Raw genomic sequence first — 18119 nt, forward strand, 5'->3', positions numbered from 1 at the left:
GAGTTCGAGAGCGAGCATCCTAGCTTGGAACCATATATAAAGTGCACATTCTAGATCGATATCCAAGAGATTGTGATCAACCAATTACCATACCATTCCGTGACAACATAACGCTTCTAGGCCATCTTGTAAGAATAATGAATGATAAAGACTTCTACTGGCAAAACGTTTTAAAACGGCAGACAATTGTAAAGCGATAGAATTGACGTTGACATCCACCAAAAATTATTTTCCATTTGAACGCCTCCTTCGTCAGCCGAAATCGTCAATTGAGCCTGCAAAAGCTGATTTTCCAACAGTGCAAACCATTTCAAACCCATGTACTTACACCAATAACAATGTGCATTTTTATTCCTAATTTGTCGTCGAATTATTTTATATTCATCCTCCAATTAGGAAGAAATTCGGAGGAATGTAAAAAGCGATATGGGTCCATAGGATATAAGGCAATACAATTTACTTTTTACTTTGAAATCTTCAAAAACGTGTGTTTTTCTACATTCTATTTTGTGCCCCTAACTTAATTTTGTCATTTCATTTTTTTTTTTTGCTTCGTTTTTTGCTGTTGGCAATGCTAGAGAAATTGCATCAAATTTCGATCGAATGCCGTGATCCAAACTTTTAATTGTATGGATACGGTTATGAATTCGATATCGAATGCCGTGATTAGCCCCCTGATCTCAAAGGACGAACCGGCCACCACTAAAGACGCCTGGTTAGCGGTGGAAAATTGGTTTTATATTACGTTATATTTAAATATGATTATTATTTAATAAATGTACTTTACTTGGTTGAACTTGCATATCGCTTCTTTAATTCTCTCACGTAAGTTCCGAAATAAACAAATTGTTGTAAGGACCCTGGTCCCTCGGCTGACTATTCAAGCTTAGGTGAAAACGCGCGGTTTTGGCTCGAGATTGGGAAATATCGACTTCTAGTTTTTGGGAAAAACCCAAAATAGTCAATTTTCTGCATTTGTATTCCCAACATCTTAATAGGCTTTCTTTTTATTGAGAATAACTAACAAAATACATATGTATCTAATATATATGTGTGATATACACTCACATATAATTTTTATAATCATATTTATTTGGGTTGTAATGAATTCTTTTGAGTTTTTCACTTTTCAAAGGTACTAAACTGTCGTGTGTTTTACAATAATTTAATGTAATATAACGTTTAAAGCCAATATATATACGTTTTTAATGTATAATACATCAGACTACAAACTACTGAATCCGAGACAAGTAACATAATTGCATGGTTTTTAAAACCTACTATAACTAAAAAAATAGGTCTAAACCATAAACCTTAAAAAAAAACTTTATCTCATTGAAATAATCGGTGACATAAAAAGATTTGTTTTCTTTCTTTTTTATATTCATACACTTGTGTTAAATATTTGAAGACTTAAGGTACAATAATTTTTAATTTTTTAAGAACATAACAAATATATTTAAATAAATATATTACTTCAGCATCAGAATGAGCATAATACACATTTTGATACCACGTGGAAATAGTCGGAGAAAAATAATACAGTACAATGTTGCTAAATGGCAGGGAATGGGCGTTGTTATCTATTTCCTAATTAAACAATTAAAAAATATATAATTCAAAGTAATCAACATATATCTAGTGATCTAGATAGATCAAATGTCTAGGCTATAGATGGCGATGTTTACAATGATAAACATAATCTTGTTTCAGTTTCATCTTTGTTTCAACCAAAAACTACAAATACAATTTGGAAAATAAAGGGCCATCTTATTAGAATCCCTTCGCATATTTCACATATATTCCCAAATGATGATGGTGGTGGACAGTTAAACAATTCTTGTGATTTGTAAAGAGAAAAATAAATGTGAAACCTATTTCTATAAAACAGTCCTTAACAAGTCGATAATAATATGCTCATCTTAACACTAATTTTCTAATGCACTTCTAAGCAGGGGATCTCGACGTTTAGCTCGATTATCCGCAAGTCTCTGCATAAGAGTTATTCGCTTTTTTGGTGTGGAAGGGGGTGTTGATGCTTCAACTATATGTGCTCCATTTGGAGGAGAGCTATCAATTTGCTTGAGTATATGTTCGCCCAGCGTCTGGAAGGTGCCATTGTGGGTAGGATCTGAATTAAGAATGGTTGTCGTCGTACAAGCCTCCGAAAAATTTCTATTATTATTTTGGTGTTGAGGAGGGCTACGAGACGGTATTTCTTCAGTGCTAAGCTGTTTGCTTGAATTAATTTCAAATTTTTGTAATATGGAATTTAGAGGACTATGCTGCAAAGCCAACAAGGGTTTCATTTTGAATGAAGGATTTGCTTTCTTTGCAAATTTTTCTAGGAATGAATCGTCGAAGAAAGTCGATTCTAGGCGGGCTACTTCCAACTCCGTTGCTTCAATAACTGGCTTGCTGTTCGAATCATTGCGACAAGGAAGCGATAATCTGGGTCTCATTTGAGGTCTCTCAGCAGGTAAATCGGGTAATGTTGATGGTGCTGCCAACGCTTCTTGGACTACATTACGGTACACGCGGGCTGTGTAACCTTTTACAATTTCTTTATTTGCAGGTATTAACGGATCAGCTCTCAATCTGTAGGGAGTTATTTTAATAGGCGGAGGTATCAGTTCTGTTGCAGTAGCGTTCTTCATATCCAAAACACCCATAGTATTACGCCTTTTCAATGAGAGTTTTGGTAATTGATCTTTGGGCTCTTCTTTAAGGGTGGAGAGATCATAAACAAAGTCATTGTTAACAGTTTTGATACGATTTCGAATTGGTCTTTTCTGGGAAATCGCTACTTCTTGAACTAAAGCTTTTCGCAATTTAGTTTTTACCACCTTAGTCCGATGCAAAACGTTATCATCTATTTTAGCAACGTCTGAAGGTTCGCGACTTTCTTTGTAACCATCTCGATTTGCTCTTTCTTTGTCCAATTCAGCTTTTATTATTTTTCTCTCATGTTCGCATGTTTTTATTTTTGAGTCATTGTCTGTCATTCCTGACGTAGCACTTTTCTGAATCGACCTATCGATTTTCGATTCAATGGTTTTTCTTTTAGCCTTATTATCGTATGTTTTTAATTGAGAATGTTTTTGGATTCGCGTTTTATCCACGGCATCATTAACCACCACAATATCATGTTCAACATCGTCCTTGGAATACTGAATATCATGGGTCGTTACAAATTCAAGAGCCATCGATTCACGTTCTCCCTGCATTTTGTGTACAAAACTCAGATGATTCACAATGTCGTAACGTCTGAAGGCACGATATTCACATAAATTGCAACCGAAACGACGTGCCCGATAGTGGAACATGGAAATATGGCGTCGTAGATTACTCAATGCATTGAATTGTTTATTGCATATCTTGCAGCGACAAGTCAATTGCTTGGAGGCAGGCGTATTGCGAAAACCTTTCAATTTCTTTGTCACTTTTTTGTCAGACGAAGATTCGGGAATAATATCCTTCGTCGAAGTACACTCATCCTTGATAGTTTCATTTATCGCATCTCTTTTGTCGTCTTTGCGCATTTCTTCCTGCTTTTGTTCGTGAGTTGATACCATAAGGTCTAAAGATACCGTTTGGAGACCTTGGCCAAATGTTTGATTCTCTAAATTCTCGAACAATGCATTTATATCCGAACCATTTGTTGCCTGAGTTGAATTGGAGTTAAACTCCTCATCTGGAGGCTCTTGTTTTATATTGACTTCATAGTATAGGCGATTCGTTGTCGATTCATAATCATACATTAAATGAGCCTGATTTTTTTCATGACTTTGTGAATTGATTCCTTGTTGTTGATTATTTGTTTTGATTTTCTCATTTTGATTTTCCAGTAAATTTTTAACGACACTTGGGGTCTTTTGGTTTTTCAATTTGGTTTGATTTTCATCTTTAGGTGCTACGCGTGGATTATGTTGTACTTCGTTTTTTGCCAGGTTTGTTTTCTTCGAGGGGCAATTGGATAAATGAGTAGCGAATGCAGCTCTTCTATCAAAAGTTTTCTGACAAAAATTGCAAGTTGAAACTGGTTTATCATTTTGTCGGTCAATTTCACATCCATTTTGAACCGTTTCAAAATCTTTGGCTGAATCCAACTGCAGACCCTTCAGTTCACGACTTGGCCCTTTTACGTGAACATTTCCAATCTGTATTCGTTTTCTCAATATGGAATCACGCATTTTACGAATACGTTTCAAAGGTTTTCTGTCAAAAAAAAAAAAAATAATAATTTAGGTGATTAAAACATTTATAAGTAAATTACAAGCATAAAGCGAATAAATCTATGAAATTTTTATATAGAATTTTAAAATTCTAATAGGTTATATTAACCGGGAAATCAAATTGTTTGTGCGGATGTACTATCGAAAAACACTATGGCCATCTAGTTTTAGACAAGGGTAGTCTCCGCATTCTAGGAATTCACAAAATTTTGCGTTTTTTTGCGAATTCGTAAATTACAAGAGAATTTTAAATACAACAAATTGAAAACTGAGAAAAAACTAAGAATCAAGATTTATCTCGAATTCTTCTGATAAAAAAATGAACTTACTTGTGCTCATTGGCCAAATGACGAATGACAGCTGCCGGCTGCAGGAAAGTCAACGAACATGTCGGACATTGGAAAACATAGGTCGATGAACTGTGTTTCTTTTGAATATGAATATTTAGAGTTTTCTCCGTTTGAAAGGACATTTGACAAAGATCGCAACTAACCATGGGCTGGTTGTGAATAAGAGGCATATTCTCCAATTTATTTATTTTTTCCAAATCGTTCAATGTTGTATGTGAGATTATAGTATCTGATATACCTAGGTTTGGGGTACTCGATATTGCTTTCCCGTCTGGTCCAAGCATTGTATTTTGATTACTCAACAGATTATGAACTTCATCCACTTCTGTTCTAATGCTGTCCGAAGCATTGAGAGGGTTTAATGTTTGATAGACTGCTTGTGTTGATGTTGGAACTGACTCCAAATATAGTATTGGATCACATTGTTCATTATTCTCGATTATATCTGACCTATCTGAGTGCATATCCGATTTAACAGAAGCTGTTGAGTTTTGATTTTGTTCGGATATTTTTTGCGAAGAACCATCACCTTTTCTTAGGCGCTCAATGACTTTACTTAAGTCGCGTGTTTGTGATTTTGTTGGTATGGGAGATGAACCAGTACTTCGACTTTTATTGAATCTCGAATCATATGTTTTATCCGCAGTCTGTATAATCAGACTCGAGTTATTATCCTATACAAAGAGTATACAGTGATTATATATATAAATTTCGTCTAAAGATTTATTTACATAAAAATTCACAACAGTCGGTAATTTTCATTCGACGTGTCTCAAGTTTGGAGCATAATATAATTTTTCAGCCATAAGCACTTATAACAAATATGAACCATCGATCCATATTATAATAAAGGGTGATTCTTTTGAGGTTAGGATTTTCATGCATTAGTATTTGACAGATCACGTGGGATTTCAGACATGGTGTCAAAGAGAAAGATGCTCAGTATGCTTTGACATTTCATCATGAATAGACTTACTAACGAGCCACAACGTCGAATTTTCAGTGAATGGGCCCTAGAAAAGTTGGCAGAAAATCCGCTTTTTTATCGACAAATTTTGTTCAGCGATGAGGCTCATTTCTGGTTGAATGGCTACGTAAATAAGCAAAATTGCCGCATTTGGAGTGAAGAGCAACCAGAAGCCGTTCAAGAACTGCCCATGCATCCCGAAAAATGCACTGTTTGGTGTGGTTTGTACGCTGGTGGAATCATTGGACCGTATTTTTTCAAAGATGCTGTTCGACGCAACGTTACGGTGAATGGCGATCGCTATCGTTCGATGCTAACAAACTTTTTGTTGCCAAAAATGGAAGAACTGAACTTGGTTGACATGTGGTTTCAACAAGATGGCGCTACATGCCACACAGCTCGCGATTCTATGGCCATTTTGAGGGAAAACTTCGGAGAACAATTCATCTCAAGAAATGGACCGGTAAGTTGGCCACCAAGATCATGCGATTTGACGCCTTTAGACTATTTTTTGTGGGGCTACGTCAAGTCTAAAGTCTACAGAAATAAGCCAGCAACTATTCCAGCTTTGACAACAACATTTCCGAAGAAATTCGGGCTATTCCGGCCGAAATGCTCGAAAAAGTTGCCCAAAATTGGACTTTCCGAATGGACCACCTAAGACGCAGCCGCGGTCAACATTTAAATGAAATTATCTTCAAAAAGTAAATGTCATGGACCAATCTAACGTTTCAAATAAAGAACCAATGAGATTTTACAAATTTTATGCGTTTTTTTTTTAAAAAAGTTATCAAGCTCTTAACAAATCACCCTTTATAACCGCTTGAATTTTCCCTTCAACGCATAGGAGATGTAATATTGCTAGAATTATTTCGTTTTACTTTGGTTGATAAAAAAAATTGTGCAGAATATCCTTTATGGCATCATGTTCGATTACCTCCTTGCAAGAAATTACTTTTAATATACGTCCAAAAAAGTGATGAACAACTTTTATTTCTTTAGCATTTTTCTTTTTCATGAAATCCGAAATATTAAAGCAGTATCAATTTGAAAATTGTACCCAATTTGTTTATATTTTTACTCCATTATGAAAATTGATCATAAATTTCTCTACCATAATATAGCCCACATTATGCAATTTCCTTGCAAGTTTTTTAGGGGAGAAATTTATCAGAATTTGTCTGTAAATATAAATAATATACTATGGATTCTATATTAAATAATTTTAGTCACACAGTTTCTTCAAAGAATTTTCTATCAGAATTAATCTAGACTTTATCATGAATAATAGCCAGTGGGTTTGTATTCATATTTCTACTATACTCGCAGAAAATAAGAAGCAAATTTTTTTTAATTCATTCCCCTTCGAACATCATTACTGCTAAGAGATGGGCAGTTTCCGATATTAAAATGTTTATGTTTCTATGTAACTCTATTTAAGTTATTGGGATTTCAAGGAGTAATTGAGAATGCTTATAGTAGTAAATTGTTCTATTAATAAGCTAAGTATATACATGTGTCGTTCCAACCTTTAGCCAAATAAATAGCTATATTAATGGAATTAATCATAATCATTTAGCACTTTTTTCTGTTAATGTAAATCGGAATTTAGTTGTTTTGTGTATAGATTTAAGATTTCTTGTAGTGACTGTACACTATTATTGACCTCATTTAGCTTATTGTATTATCTTTATAAATGATATTTGAGTGGAGTAACTCCTTTGAAAATTTCAAATATCATAATTTTTATATGATTATATCACATCTCCGTCCCAAACATTACGCAGTACATTATTAAGAAATGATTCACTTTTAATTGGACTTCAAAATAAAGGTCTGGCTAGTATTCTAACCGTTAAAAAACAATGGGATGATAACTTACCGAAAACGGCCGGTAATTTCTCTCAGATGATAGCTTACAATAGAGGCGTTTGTGGCTGATGAAATTGGCCAAACTGCGAAAGATATTACGGCATACATTGCACTCATAGAGTAGAGAACATTCATACAACAGCAAGCGACGGACCTGGAATTGCAGGAAATTGAAGAGCACATACACACAAATCCGCACCATCGACAAATATGTACATGAAAAAAAGAGCAAAACGGGGAAAGGAGGTCAAATAATGCAAAAATTCACAAACGCTTAGATTATCATTAATACTTTTTTCAAAAAAAAAAAAAAAACAAACAAAAAATTGATATCCACTTGCAGTACTCATTCAAAATTATTGTGTCATACTTTAGAATGGGTACAGAAAGATTATCTGAACATAACAACAGCTAGCTACTGTAATTAGCAATTGACTATCTGGTACCGCTAGCCTCCACCATCACCTTTGTCATCATGTTTATGACTGAAGGGGACACTCACCTCATCAGTACCATTTTCGTGTGCCTTCTTGGCTTCCAAAAATCCACTAAGGGCTGTTCTCATCGGCTGCCGCAATAAGCTAACATCTTCCTCCATTGACATTGCATGTAACTGCTCTTGATCCAAAGCAGATATATTTACTTTTGTCTCCATTATGTATGTTACGTTTTGCACGTATACCACCAACTTCGCAACTCAAAGTTTTTTCCAATACTCGATTAGATTGTCACTACTTTGGTAAATTTGGTTTTGACCAAGATCTTCAATTGTCATTTTGTCCTTTAGCACTTAAATTTGTTATAACAATTCCGGTATTGTTTCTAAAAGCATTTTTTACTTAGATTTTGGAAACCCATTCGCCTTAGTGTTGGGAAAATAATGAGTATTTGATTACATGTACTCGTTACTGACTAATCTCTTAGTACTCGTTACAATTAAATGAGTACTCAATATATTCAATATAATCCCACTAAACACAAACGTTTGAAAAATGCTAAAATTCAACAGTGTTTCAAACACTTAGGGAATATAAAGGGTGATTTGTTAAGAGCTTGATAACTTTTTTTTAAAAAAAAACGCATAAAATTTGCAAAATCTCATCGGTTCTTTATTTGAAACGTTAGATTGGTCCATGACATTTACTTTTTGAAGATAATTTCATTTAAATGTTGACCGCGGCTGCGTCTTAGGTGGTCCATTCGGAAAGTCCAATTTTGGGCAACTTTTTCGAGCATTTCGGCCGGAATAGCCCGAATTTCTTCGGAAATGTTGTCTTCCAAAGCTGGAATAGTTGCTGGCTTATTTCTGTAGACTTTAGACTTGACGTAGCCCCACAAAAAATAGTCTAAAGGCGTCAAATCGCATGATCTTGGTGGCCAACTTACCGGTCAATTTCTTGAGATGAATTGTTCTCCGAAGTTTTCCCTCAAAATGGCCATAGAATCGCGAGCTGTGTGGCATGTAGCGCCATCTTGTTGAAACCACATGTCAACCAAGTTCAGTTCTTCCATTTTTGGCAACAAAAAGTTTGTTAGCATCGAACGATAGCGATCGCCATTCACCGTAACGTTGCGTCCAACAGCATCTTTGAAAAAATACGGTCCAATGATTCCACCAGCGTACAAACCACACCAAACAGTGCATTTTTCGGGATGCATGGGCAGTTCTTGAACGGCTTCTGGTTGCTCTTCACTCCAAATGCGGCAATTTTGCTTATTTACGTAGCCATTCAACCAGAAATGAGCCTCATCGCTGAACAAAATTTGTCGATAAAAAAGCGGATTTTCTGCCAACTTTTCTAGGGCCCATTCACTGAAAATTCGACGTTGTGGCAGATCGTTCGGCTATTCATGATGAAATGTCAAAGCATACTGAGCATCTTTCTCTTTGACACCATGTCTGAAATCCCACGTGATCTGTCAAATACTAATGCATGAAAATCCTAACCTCAAAAGAATCACCCTTTATATGTTGAGAAATTATTGGGAAAATCGCGTTCTCAACAAAAATAAAACAGATATTACACTCAACAGTAAAATTTCAATAGTTTCTTGAATGTAACCCTGTCAACATTTTTTGAATTTGGGGGCGCTTCTGAGAATCCCCACTACGTCGAAAACAATCATATACGACATAAAAAACTCGTCGGAAAAGCGCCGTCACTATTGAGAAGTTGTACCACGCCAAGTTACTACGATAAAGTTTCTCATCAGTGCAATTATTAGGTGCCTATTTAGTTCAATTTCGATGGACGCCAATAAGAACCCCTGCAAACTATCAGAAAAAGTGCATTTTAAGGTAATTGTAGAAGAATCATTGTGGTCAAGTAAAACACGATTGTGTAGATGTTTATTGATTTGATTTGATTCTTATAAATATAACATTTTTCGGTTTAACTCATCACATTTAACATAATTGTTTGCATTAATAAAATAATGATGTTGAGTTTTAAGTAGCAAGTTACATATTGCAGCGTCTATCAGCCAGTTTATTTATTTTCGATGGAGACAGCGTGCCTGGAAAAATATTTGAAAAACGATCACTTTATTCTATTTGGAAAGTCGAAAATTGTTCACCATATACCTTTCACAATTTTAAGCGTAATATCTATGTTTTCAGAACTTTATTTTCGTTTTTATCTAAATAAAATATAACAAGCTGGTTGCGCTTGGCGTTTCACAAAAAATTAAATGGCTCTTCTAACAGTAGTGATGGCAAAATAATTTCATGTACATTTTGTACGTTTTGATATGCTTCCCCCATCACAGTTCGCGATGGTTGTGGTGACATTTACGAGTCAGTGGTAGCGATGAGGATGAAATGGAACTTTGAAATGCTGGCAGGGAATCCTCAAATTGAAATTCATCGTCACCAGCGTTGCCACAACGAAAATTTATTTTGAACCAAGTTTTTTCCAAAATCGGACCAAAATTCCCTCCAGCGGACCAAATTTCCAATTTCGAAGAAAATACCTTAAAAGGTATTATATTATTGTACATAGTGCTTTTATTAAAAAAGTTTAGTAAACCAGAAAGGAATGATATGATTTAACGTTTGTCATAGGAATCATGGTTGTCATCGTTGGGAGCCACCGTGGTGCAATGGTTAGCATGCCCGCCTTACCCACACAAGGTCGTGGGTTCGATTCCTGCTTCGACCGAACACCAAAAAGTTTTTCAGCGGTGGATTATCAGTTTGCGATTGTTGAAGTATCACTTACAAGTCGGTGGTAGCGATGAGGATGAAATGAAACTTTGAAATGCTGGCAGGGTTACATTAGAGAAATGAGTCTTCATCCTCACGCCAATATTTTTTTCAGTGCATAGATACTATTGACTACGTGATGAAAATTTTAAATACTTCAAAAAATTTATAAATTTGACCAAAAGAAAATAGACCAAAATGGGCTAAATTCCGTTTGGTCCGACCATCGGACCAAATTTAAAAATTAGAAATCTTTTGGACCAATTTTGGTCCGATCGGACCAAAATGGCAACGCTGATCGTCACTGAAAATTTTCTCAGTTTTCAATGAGAGACAAACTAAGCATAAACATTAACGGTATTGCAAATATGTGTCAACCAAAATTATCGAACTGAAAGTCAGTACCAAAATTCTAGGGATTTTATGTATTTTATTCATATTAAAAAAACATAATTTTTAAACATTATTACATCGAAAATTCGACTTCCTCCAGGATACTGGTGTCACAAAATTCATTACTTTACGGGCATTAGAACCAGCGTACGAAAACAAACAAAACAAAACGTTTCCAATTGTTTCGTTTCGTACAATCCACATGTCCAAAACGAAACAAAACGAAAACCTGACATAACGGCACTTGCCTTTCGTTTTGTATTGTTTTTGTTCGTGAGTGGAAACCAAACCTAAACTGAAAAGTACTGTGGTGCTTAGTAAAATATAGGAAACAAAACGGTACACATTAAATGCAAACGTTTCGCAAACGTTTGCTCATTCGTTAAGTCCTTACAAGAAGAAAAATCTTGAATTGTATTTTTATACCCCTCACCACTACTGTGGCATAGGGTATAATAAGTTTGTGCATTTGTATGTAACTCTTTGGTAACGATTGGTCTCAGAAAAGTCTGAAACCAATCGTTTAGTATACCGATCGTCTTAGAATGAAATTCTGAGTCGATTTAGCGATGTCCGTCTGTATATCCGTCCGTCTGACTGTATATGTAATTTTGTGTGCAAAGTACAGCTCGCAATTTAAGTCGGGTCGTTCTCAAATTTGGCACAGAATTTCACTTTGGCTCAAAAACAATCGCTATTGATTTTGAAAAAAAAAATCGGTTCATATTTAGATATAGCTGCCATATATATTTTTCACCGATCTGGTCATAATTGACGTATTTATCATCGTCTTTTCTTAAAATTTCGGACAGCCAATTGGTTTGCGGCTCTCGTAAAATATGCAAAATATCAGCTAAATCAATTCCGATTTAGATATAGCTCCCATATATATCTTTCGTCCGATTTGCACTTATGTAGCATCAAAAGCCAGAGTCTTGCCCTGATTTGCTTCAAATTTTACACAGGGCGTACGGTTAATAGTTCCGATTTAGATATAGCTCCCATATATATCTTTCGCACATTCTAATTTGCTTGAAATGTTGCACTAGGAATACAATTAGTAGTGTAGTCAAGTGTGGTAAATTTTACTTAAATCGGTTCAGATTTAGATATAACTCCCATATATAGAATTCGCCCAATTTGGATTAGTATGACTACAGAGGCAAAAGTTTTACTCTGATTTACGTGAAATTGCAGAGGGAGTAAAATTAACATCCTAACTACGCTTGCTAAGTTTTGTTTAAGTCGGTTCAGATTTTGATATATCTCCCGAATATATCTTTCGACCGATTTAGACATTTTACCCCTATTTACTTGAAACTTTGCATAGGGAGTAAAATTAAGGTTCTGGATATACATGCTTATTTTGGTTGAAATCGGTTCAGATTTTGATGTAGCTCCCATACATGATTTTGATATAGCTCCCGTACATGTAACTTTTAAAGAATGTCTGTTCACACTCTTCTTCTGTTCACATTCTTATCAGGGTGCGTATTTTTAAGATGACGCTCCAAATTACCGGCATGCCACATAAAGTTTTATGGCAGTCTTCATTGTTACATATAAATGTTTTATTTTGATTGTCATACTCAAATAGTTGTAATAAATCATTTTTTGGACGCGGCATGATCGTACGAAGACACGGAGTACACTGATTTCACGTATTGGTTACGTCCCGTTGTTGTCATCGTTTCGCTCAGCAAACGTTTGCAAACGTTTTATTGCCGTTTCGTTACCGAACGAAACAACAAAACGACACAAATCCAAAGAGCATTAAAGCAATCGTTCCGTTTCGTCTCTTTTGCTTTTGAAATGTTTGTTGTTTTGTTTGTGACTACGTACAAAACGATTGACGAAAATTGAAAAGTTTGTGACTTTAAATGATACGTACCTCAATCGTTTCGTTTGTTTTCGTACACTGATTAGAACATATTTTCAACAATAGGACTTCACAAAATAACAAATTAAGCTCATGGTGGGGTGACAATTGAACTGACATTAAATCAATAGTTCCCTGCCAGCATTTCAAAGTTCCATTTCATCCTCATCGCTACCACAGACTCGTAAGTGACACTGCAACAATCGCCAACTGTGATGAGGCAATCGTATCAAAAAGTGCATAATGTACATGAAATTATTTTGCCATCACTATTGTTACAAAAGCCATTTTATATTTTGTGAAACGCTGTTTTCTTTTAGCACTGGATGCAACATTTGTATGAGCTATCCCTAAATCATTTTGCTTTTCGTAAGATTATTGAAAAACCCAAGGCATATTAAAGTGGTAAAGTCATGCAATCAGGTGACTAATATCGACATTCATCTTGTCAAAGGCTTTGTTTACGTTTAGTAGGTTTGTTTACATTCTTTGTGTACATAAATATTACAATACAACAACAATACACATACACAAATGTCAACTTAAATGACCTGCCATTTTAGTTTGACTTTCTAAATATCATGGGGGGTACACACGTTTGCTCGTGACTTTACCTTTAATTAATATGCCTTGTGAAAAACCATAAAACATATATACGTTTTATTCAACCAAATATAAAGTTTTATTCAACCTTATGAAAATAAAAGTGAAAAAACAACAATAACTTTGCAAAATTCTTTCTTAAAAACGTTTGTGTAAAAAAACTCAACATTTTACACGTCAAAAGTGAGTCAACACTTGGATCACAACTCTTTCATTATTGACTCACTTGGCGTACCGTTAGATTTCACGAAGTAATGCTAGAAAATGATTATTTATATTACCTGAGGTGAGTACTATGTTCGGTTTTTTCACCAAAACACTAAATTACAAGTACAAATATAATTATGAAGACGATAATATTTTGATCGAGTCTTGCCAAATAATGGATGGAAAAGATCCAAGGAATTGATTGCAAATAATTTTATATTTCTGAATTAGTTCATTAAAAAAAGTAACCGTGAAAACAAGCTGGTTTTCAGCTTGAAAACTGAACATAGTACTCAGCTTTAGTCATTTCTAATTGCTATTTGAAGTGAAAAGATCGATTTAATAGAGAAATCGTAGTCAGAACCATGAGAACTGAAATCTCCTTAGAAACCAAGAAAATCATCATCGATTGAAGGGAAAATGGCAAATGGTTCCGCGAAATTTCCAAAATTGTTGGAAGACACCACACAACTATAAAGAAAATTGTAGATAAATTGGAAATTGAACAATTTCAAGCAGTCTGGCCGACCAAATCGATTAAGTCAGAGGGATGCAAGACGAATTGTTTTCATAGTCTTGGTTTCTAAGGAGATTTCAGTTCTCATGGTTCTGACTACGATTACTTTGCAAAGTCCCCCATTTTCTTCGTCCATTACTTTTATACACATTTCGTCGTCTTGCTTCTCTATGGAGTTCATCGTGAATGATAATCTCGAATACCACCCTGTGCAACGCAATTCAAATTAACGGCCATTAATTTCCACATTACTAACATGAATCGTCACCGCCATTGGCGGAACTAACTAATTCTCAGTGTAATTTATCATCGATTCACAACATTGTCTATCAGCCAGTTTGTTTATTCTCGATGGAGGCTGCGTTTCTGAAAAAATGTCTGAAAAAGTATCTCTTTACTCCATTTGGATATTCGAAAATTGTACTCCAATATACCTTTCACAATTTTAAGCGTAATAACTATGTTTTCAGCACTTCATTTTAGTTTGTATTTAAATAAATTATAATAAGATAGTTGCGCTTGGCGTTTCGCAATATATAAAATGACTTTTTTAACAATAGTAGGGCTGTTTTCTTTTTGTACTGGATGCAACATTTGTATGGGCTATCCAGAACATCGTTGCACTGGAGTTCTATCCAGAACATCTCATCAGTACAAGTCGCGCCGATGTTGCCAGATTGTATTTGGATAAAGTGACGCTTCTTCGATACGCAATAGCAATTTATTGTGACTATTTTATCGAAAAACATGAAATTTAAAGTGATACAGTGTCATAAATAATCGCAGCAGTAAATATTTATTACTAATTGAAGCATTTCATACATTAAAAATGCAAGATTTCACTTCTTTTCTGTGATTGTCATAGACCAATTAAAATAGAGACATACCTTGATAATTCACCATGGTTTTGTTTATTTGCAGTGCGCAGTCACTCCACTCAATTGCGCAGTCAAGTGACTCAATTTATTTTTGGAAAACGAGAATTACCGTACAAATCAGTCAATTTGCATTACAAAAAAAGTTTGGATGTATAGAATTGTATAAGCTTTTTCAATATTTGGTGTTTCATCAAAAGAACAAAGGAATAAAAACAATTTAAAGCCAAATTAAAAAATCACTCAATTGCAGACGAAAAAGAGCCATCTACGGTGTGCAGACAAACTACAGCGCTGTGAATTTACTTGAGATGTCTATACCTTCCTTGGTCTATGTCATGGCTGAATAAGGAGGTTGAATCACGATAACAAAAACAACAAATTTCAATATGTTGTTTACAATTTTAAGAAGTCAAAATCAGCTGATAAAAGAATCGTATGGCATTGGTAAAAGTGGCAATTATTTATTCTTTCAATTGTCCTGAAAAAATAATTCAAATCCAGAGAAAAATAAAGGTTCAAATTTAATTGCGTCACCTATGAGTGATTGTGAAGTGGATAATTCATCCGAGGAACGCCGATATGAGACAAATAAGACTATAATACCCACCAAAGTTAAGAATGAAAGTCAGTCAAATGGATCTTCGCCTTCTATTAACAAAACCAGTTTATGATGCAGTTTAAAAACTGATGTGGTTGGTATTTTGGGTCTGGAATATGTTATCGAGATACTCAAGTCATCTTTGAACAATTCTCCAGCTATGAATGCGCGAGTTTGTTTGAGATGCATTTGCTATGCAGTGTCATTTGGAGAGCTGCAATCACCATAAACATATGATTTTGACATCTTAAAATTTTGTCGAAATAAAAAAATTGTAATCATATGGGCCCATGATTTAACCTTTTTGTTCAGCCATGGTCTATGTGATTGTTTTTAAACAGCTGTTGACAGTGTTGCATATTTTTGGAGATGACCTGGATAAACGAGTACTCTGTTTTATTTTAGTCCTTAACGGCTTAGCATATCCAGTGCTAAAAGAAAACAGCCCTAGTGATGGCAAAATACTTTCATGTACATTTTGTACTTTCTGATACGCTTCTCCCATCACGCTTGGCGATTGTTGTAGTGTCACTTACGAGTCTATGGTAACGATGAGGATGATATTTATATTTAAGACATGTCCCTGCCAGCATTTCAAAGTTCCATTTCATCTTCATCGCTACCACAGACTCGTAAATGTCACTACAACCATCCTACTGTGATGGGGGGCAGCATATCATACAGTACAAAATGTACTTCATACATGTATTTTGCCATCACTACTTTTACAAAAGCCATTTTATTTTTTGTGAAACGCCAAGCGCAACCAGCTTGTTATATTTTATTTAAATAAAAACGAAAATAAAGTTCTGAAAACATAGATTTTACGCTTAAAATTGTGAAAGGTATATTGGTGAACAATTTTTGATTTTCGAAATGGAATAAAGTGATTGTTTTTCAAATATTTTACAGACACGCTGCCTGCATCGAATAAAAACACTGGCTGATAGACGCTTTTCCGACGAGTTTTTGATATCGTATATGATTGTTTTCGACGTACTGGGGATTCTCAGAAGCGCCCCCAAATTCAAAAAATGTTGGCAGGGGTCGATCACAAAATTAAAATTTTTTATTAATATGCAGGTAATTTGGAATAAATACTTTGAGATAGAATAACATTTCAGCAATAGGATTTACTTAGGATTTTGTTCCTGCCTCTACCGTTCTATTTGTCTCTTCAATTTACTGCTTCCTGATTTACTGTTTCCCGATTGTTGTCTCACCAATTCCTATAATCTGATGGATTCGAATGTTCCTGTCACCAGCTTACATTTTTGTTCCCGTTTGTGACAATCCCGTTATTATGCCAACGTACACCAGTTTTTTTTCTTCTCAACTTCTTTTTTTCTGGTTGTAATTGTCACATTTTAAAGAAGTTGAGGCTATCTATTTTGTTCATTTTATCCTGTTTTTTTATCGTTACATAATTTTTTTTCTGGTCCGCATTTTTTGTTTAACGTTAAAGTATATATAAACTTATTGTACTAATGAATTTATCTTCAAGCTGGCTTACCATAGCTGAATGAATAAATAAATAAATAAATACATACAAAATATATACACATACATAATACATGTAAGTAAACAAAACAAATATTAACAAATAAATTTTTGGAGAACACACCCCCATCTACTGACTCTTGCAACCCCCACGTAGTCTATACAGTCCAACTGTATGCAAACGTATAGGTTTTGGTGGCACTGGTAAAATCTGAACTGACGCTAGATGTCAATGGTGTCGTGGAGAGAAAAAAATAAACGGACAATAGAGGACGCCAGCAATACTTTTGTTATAGGATTGGTATAAAGTTTATACGCAATAAACAAATAAAATAATCAAAAAATAAAGTTTGAGTTTAAGATGGGTATTAAATTAAGTTCGAGTTTAAGGTGGGTATTAAGTTCGAGTTTAACCGCTAAAAACGTCATTTTTTCACGATTACTTTTCTTTAATAATCCATTTTAAGGAATACAAACTTTGTGAAAATTTGATCTGGGCTATTCCCCATCAAGTTCTAATAAAATTTGCAACAAATACGCATAATTTCATGCATTTTTCTTACTGATTTAGTTTTCACTTTAGCGATTTTAGCGGCTAAACTCGAACTTAATACTCACCTTTAGCCGTTAAAACCGAAATTAAACCAGTAAAAACAGTATAAAATTTTACCTCTTTGATTCAAATTTTATTAAAACTTGATGGGGAATATCCCAAAGCAACTTTCCCACAAAGCTTATATTCTTTTTAGTGAATTATTAGAGAAAAGTAATCGCGAAAAATGGCGATTTTAGCGGTTAAACTCGAACTTAATTCTCACCTTTAAAATGTTTGGGACATATATGTTAATATTTTAGAACATATTATGTTTGGGACATCAATGTTTCATAAAAATAATATGCATTAATGTAAACATA

The 18119-nt window shown here is 34.6% G+C and overlaps 1 protein-coding gene and 1 long non-coding RNA gene across 2 annotated transcripts; one reads left to right on the forward strand and one right to left on the reverse strand.

Annotated features, from left to right (window-relative positions):
- Positions 1-1071: 1071 nt before the first annotated feature.
- LOC142225758 (uncharacterized) lies at positions 1072-8285 on the reverse strand. The gene is made up of 4 exons (XM_075295582.1): positions 7927-8285; positions 7435-7578; positions 4565-5259; positions 1072-4218 (listed from the first exon to the last, which is right to left on the reverse strand). The coding sequence occupies exons 1-4, from the start codon at positions 8077-8079 to the stop codon at positions 1929-1931; spliced, it is 3282 nt and encodes a 1093-aa protein (XP_075151697.1). The 5' UTR covers positions 8080-8285; the 3' UTR covers positions 1072-1928.
- Positions 8286-16452: 8167 nt separating this feature from the next.
- On the forward strand, positions 16453-17196 carry LOC142219800 (uncharacterized). The gene is made up of 3 exons (XR_012717777.1): positions 16453-16549; positions 16617-16787; positions 16846-17196. It is a non-coding gene; the product is annotated as an uncharacterized LOC142219800 (long non-coding RNA).
- The last annotated feature ends 923 nt before the right edge of the window (positions 17197-18119 follow it).

Source organism: Haematobia irritans, chromosome 1 (genome assembly GCF_050003625.1).
Source record: "Haematobia irritans isolate KBUSLIRL chromosome 1, ASM5000362v1, whole genome shotgun sequence".
NCBI classification, from domain to species: domain Eukaryota; kingdom Metazoa; phylum Arthropoda; class Insecta; order Diptera; family Muscidae; genus Haematobia; species Haematobia irritans.

What these genes read in the sequence shown, in the direction of transcription:
- LOC142225758 (XM_075295582.1), bottom strand. Translation starts at nt 8,079, where the DNA reads ATGGAGACAAAAGTAAATATATCTGCTTTGGATCAAGAGCAGTTACAT. An exon ending in GAAATTACCGGCCGTTTTCG is followed by an intron (nt 5,260 to 7,434) that starts GTAAGTTATCAT and finishes CTCTTTGTATAG; the next exon opens with GATAATAACTCGAGTCTGAT. An exon ending in CATTTGGCCAATGAGCACAA is followed by an intron (nt 4,219 to 4,564) that starts GTAAGTTCATTT and finishes TTTTTTTGACAG; the next exon opens with AAAACCTTTGAAACGTATTC.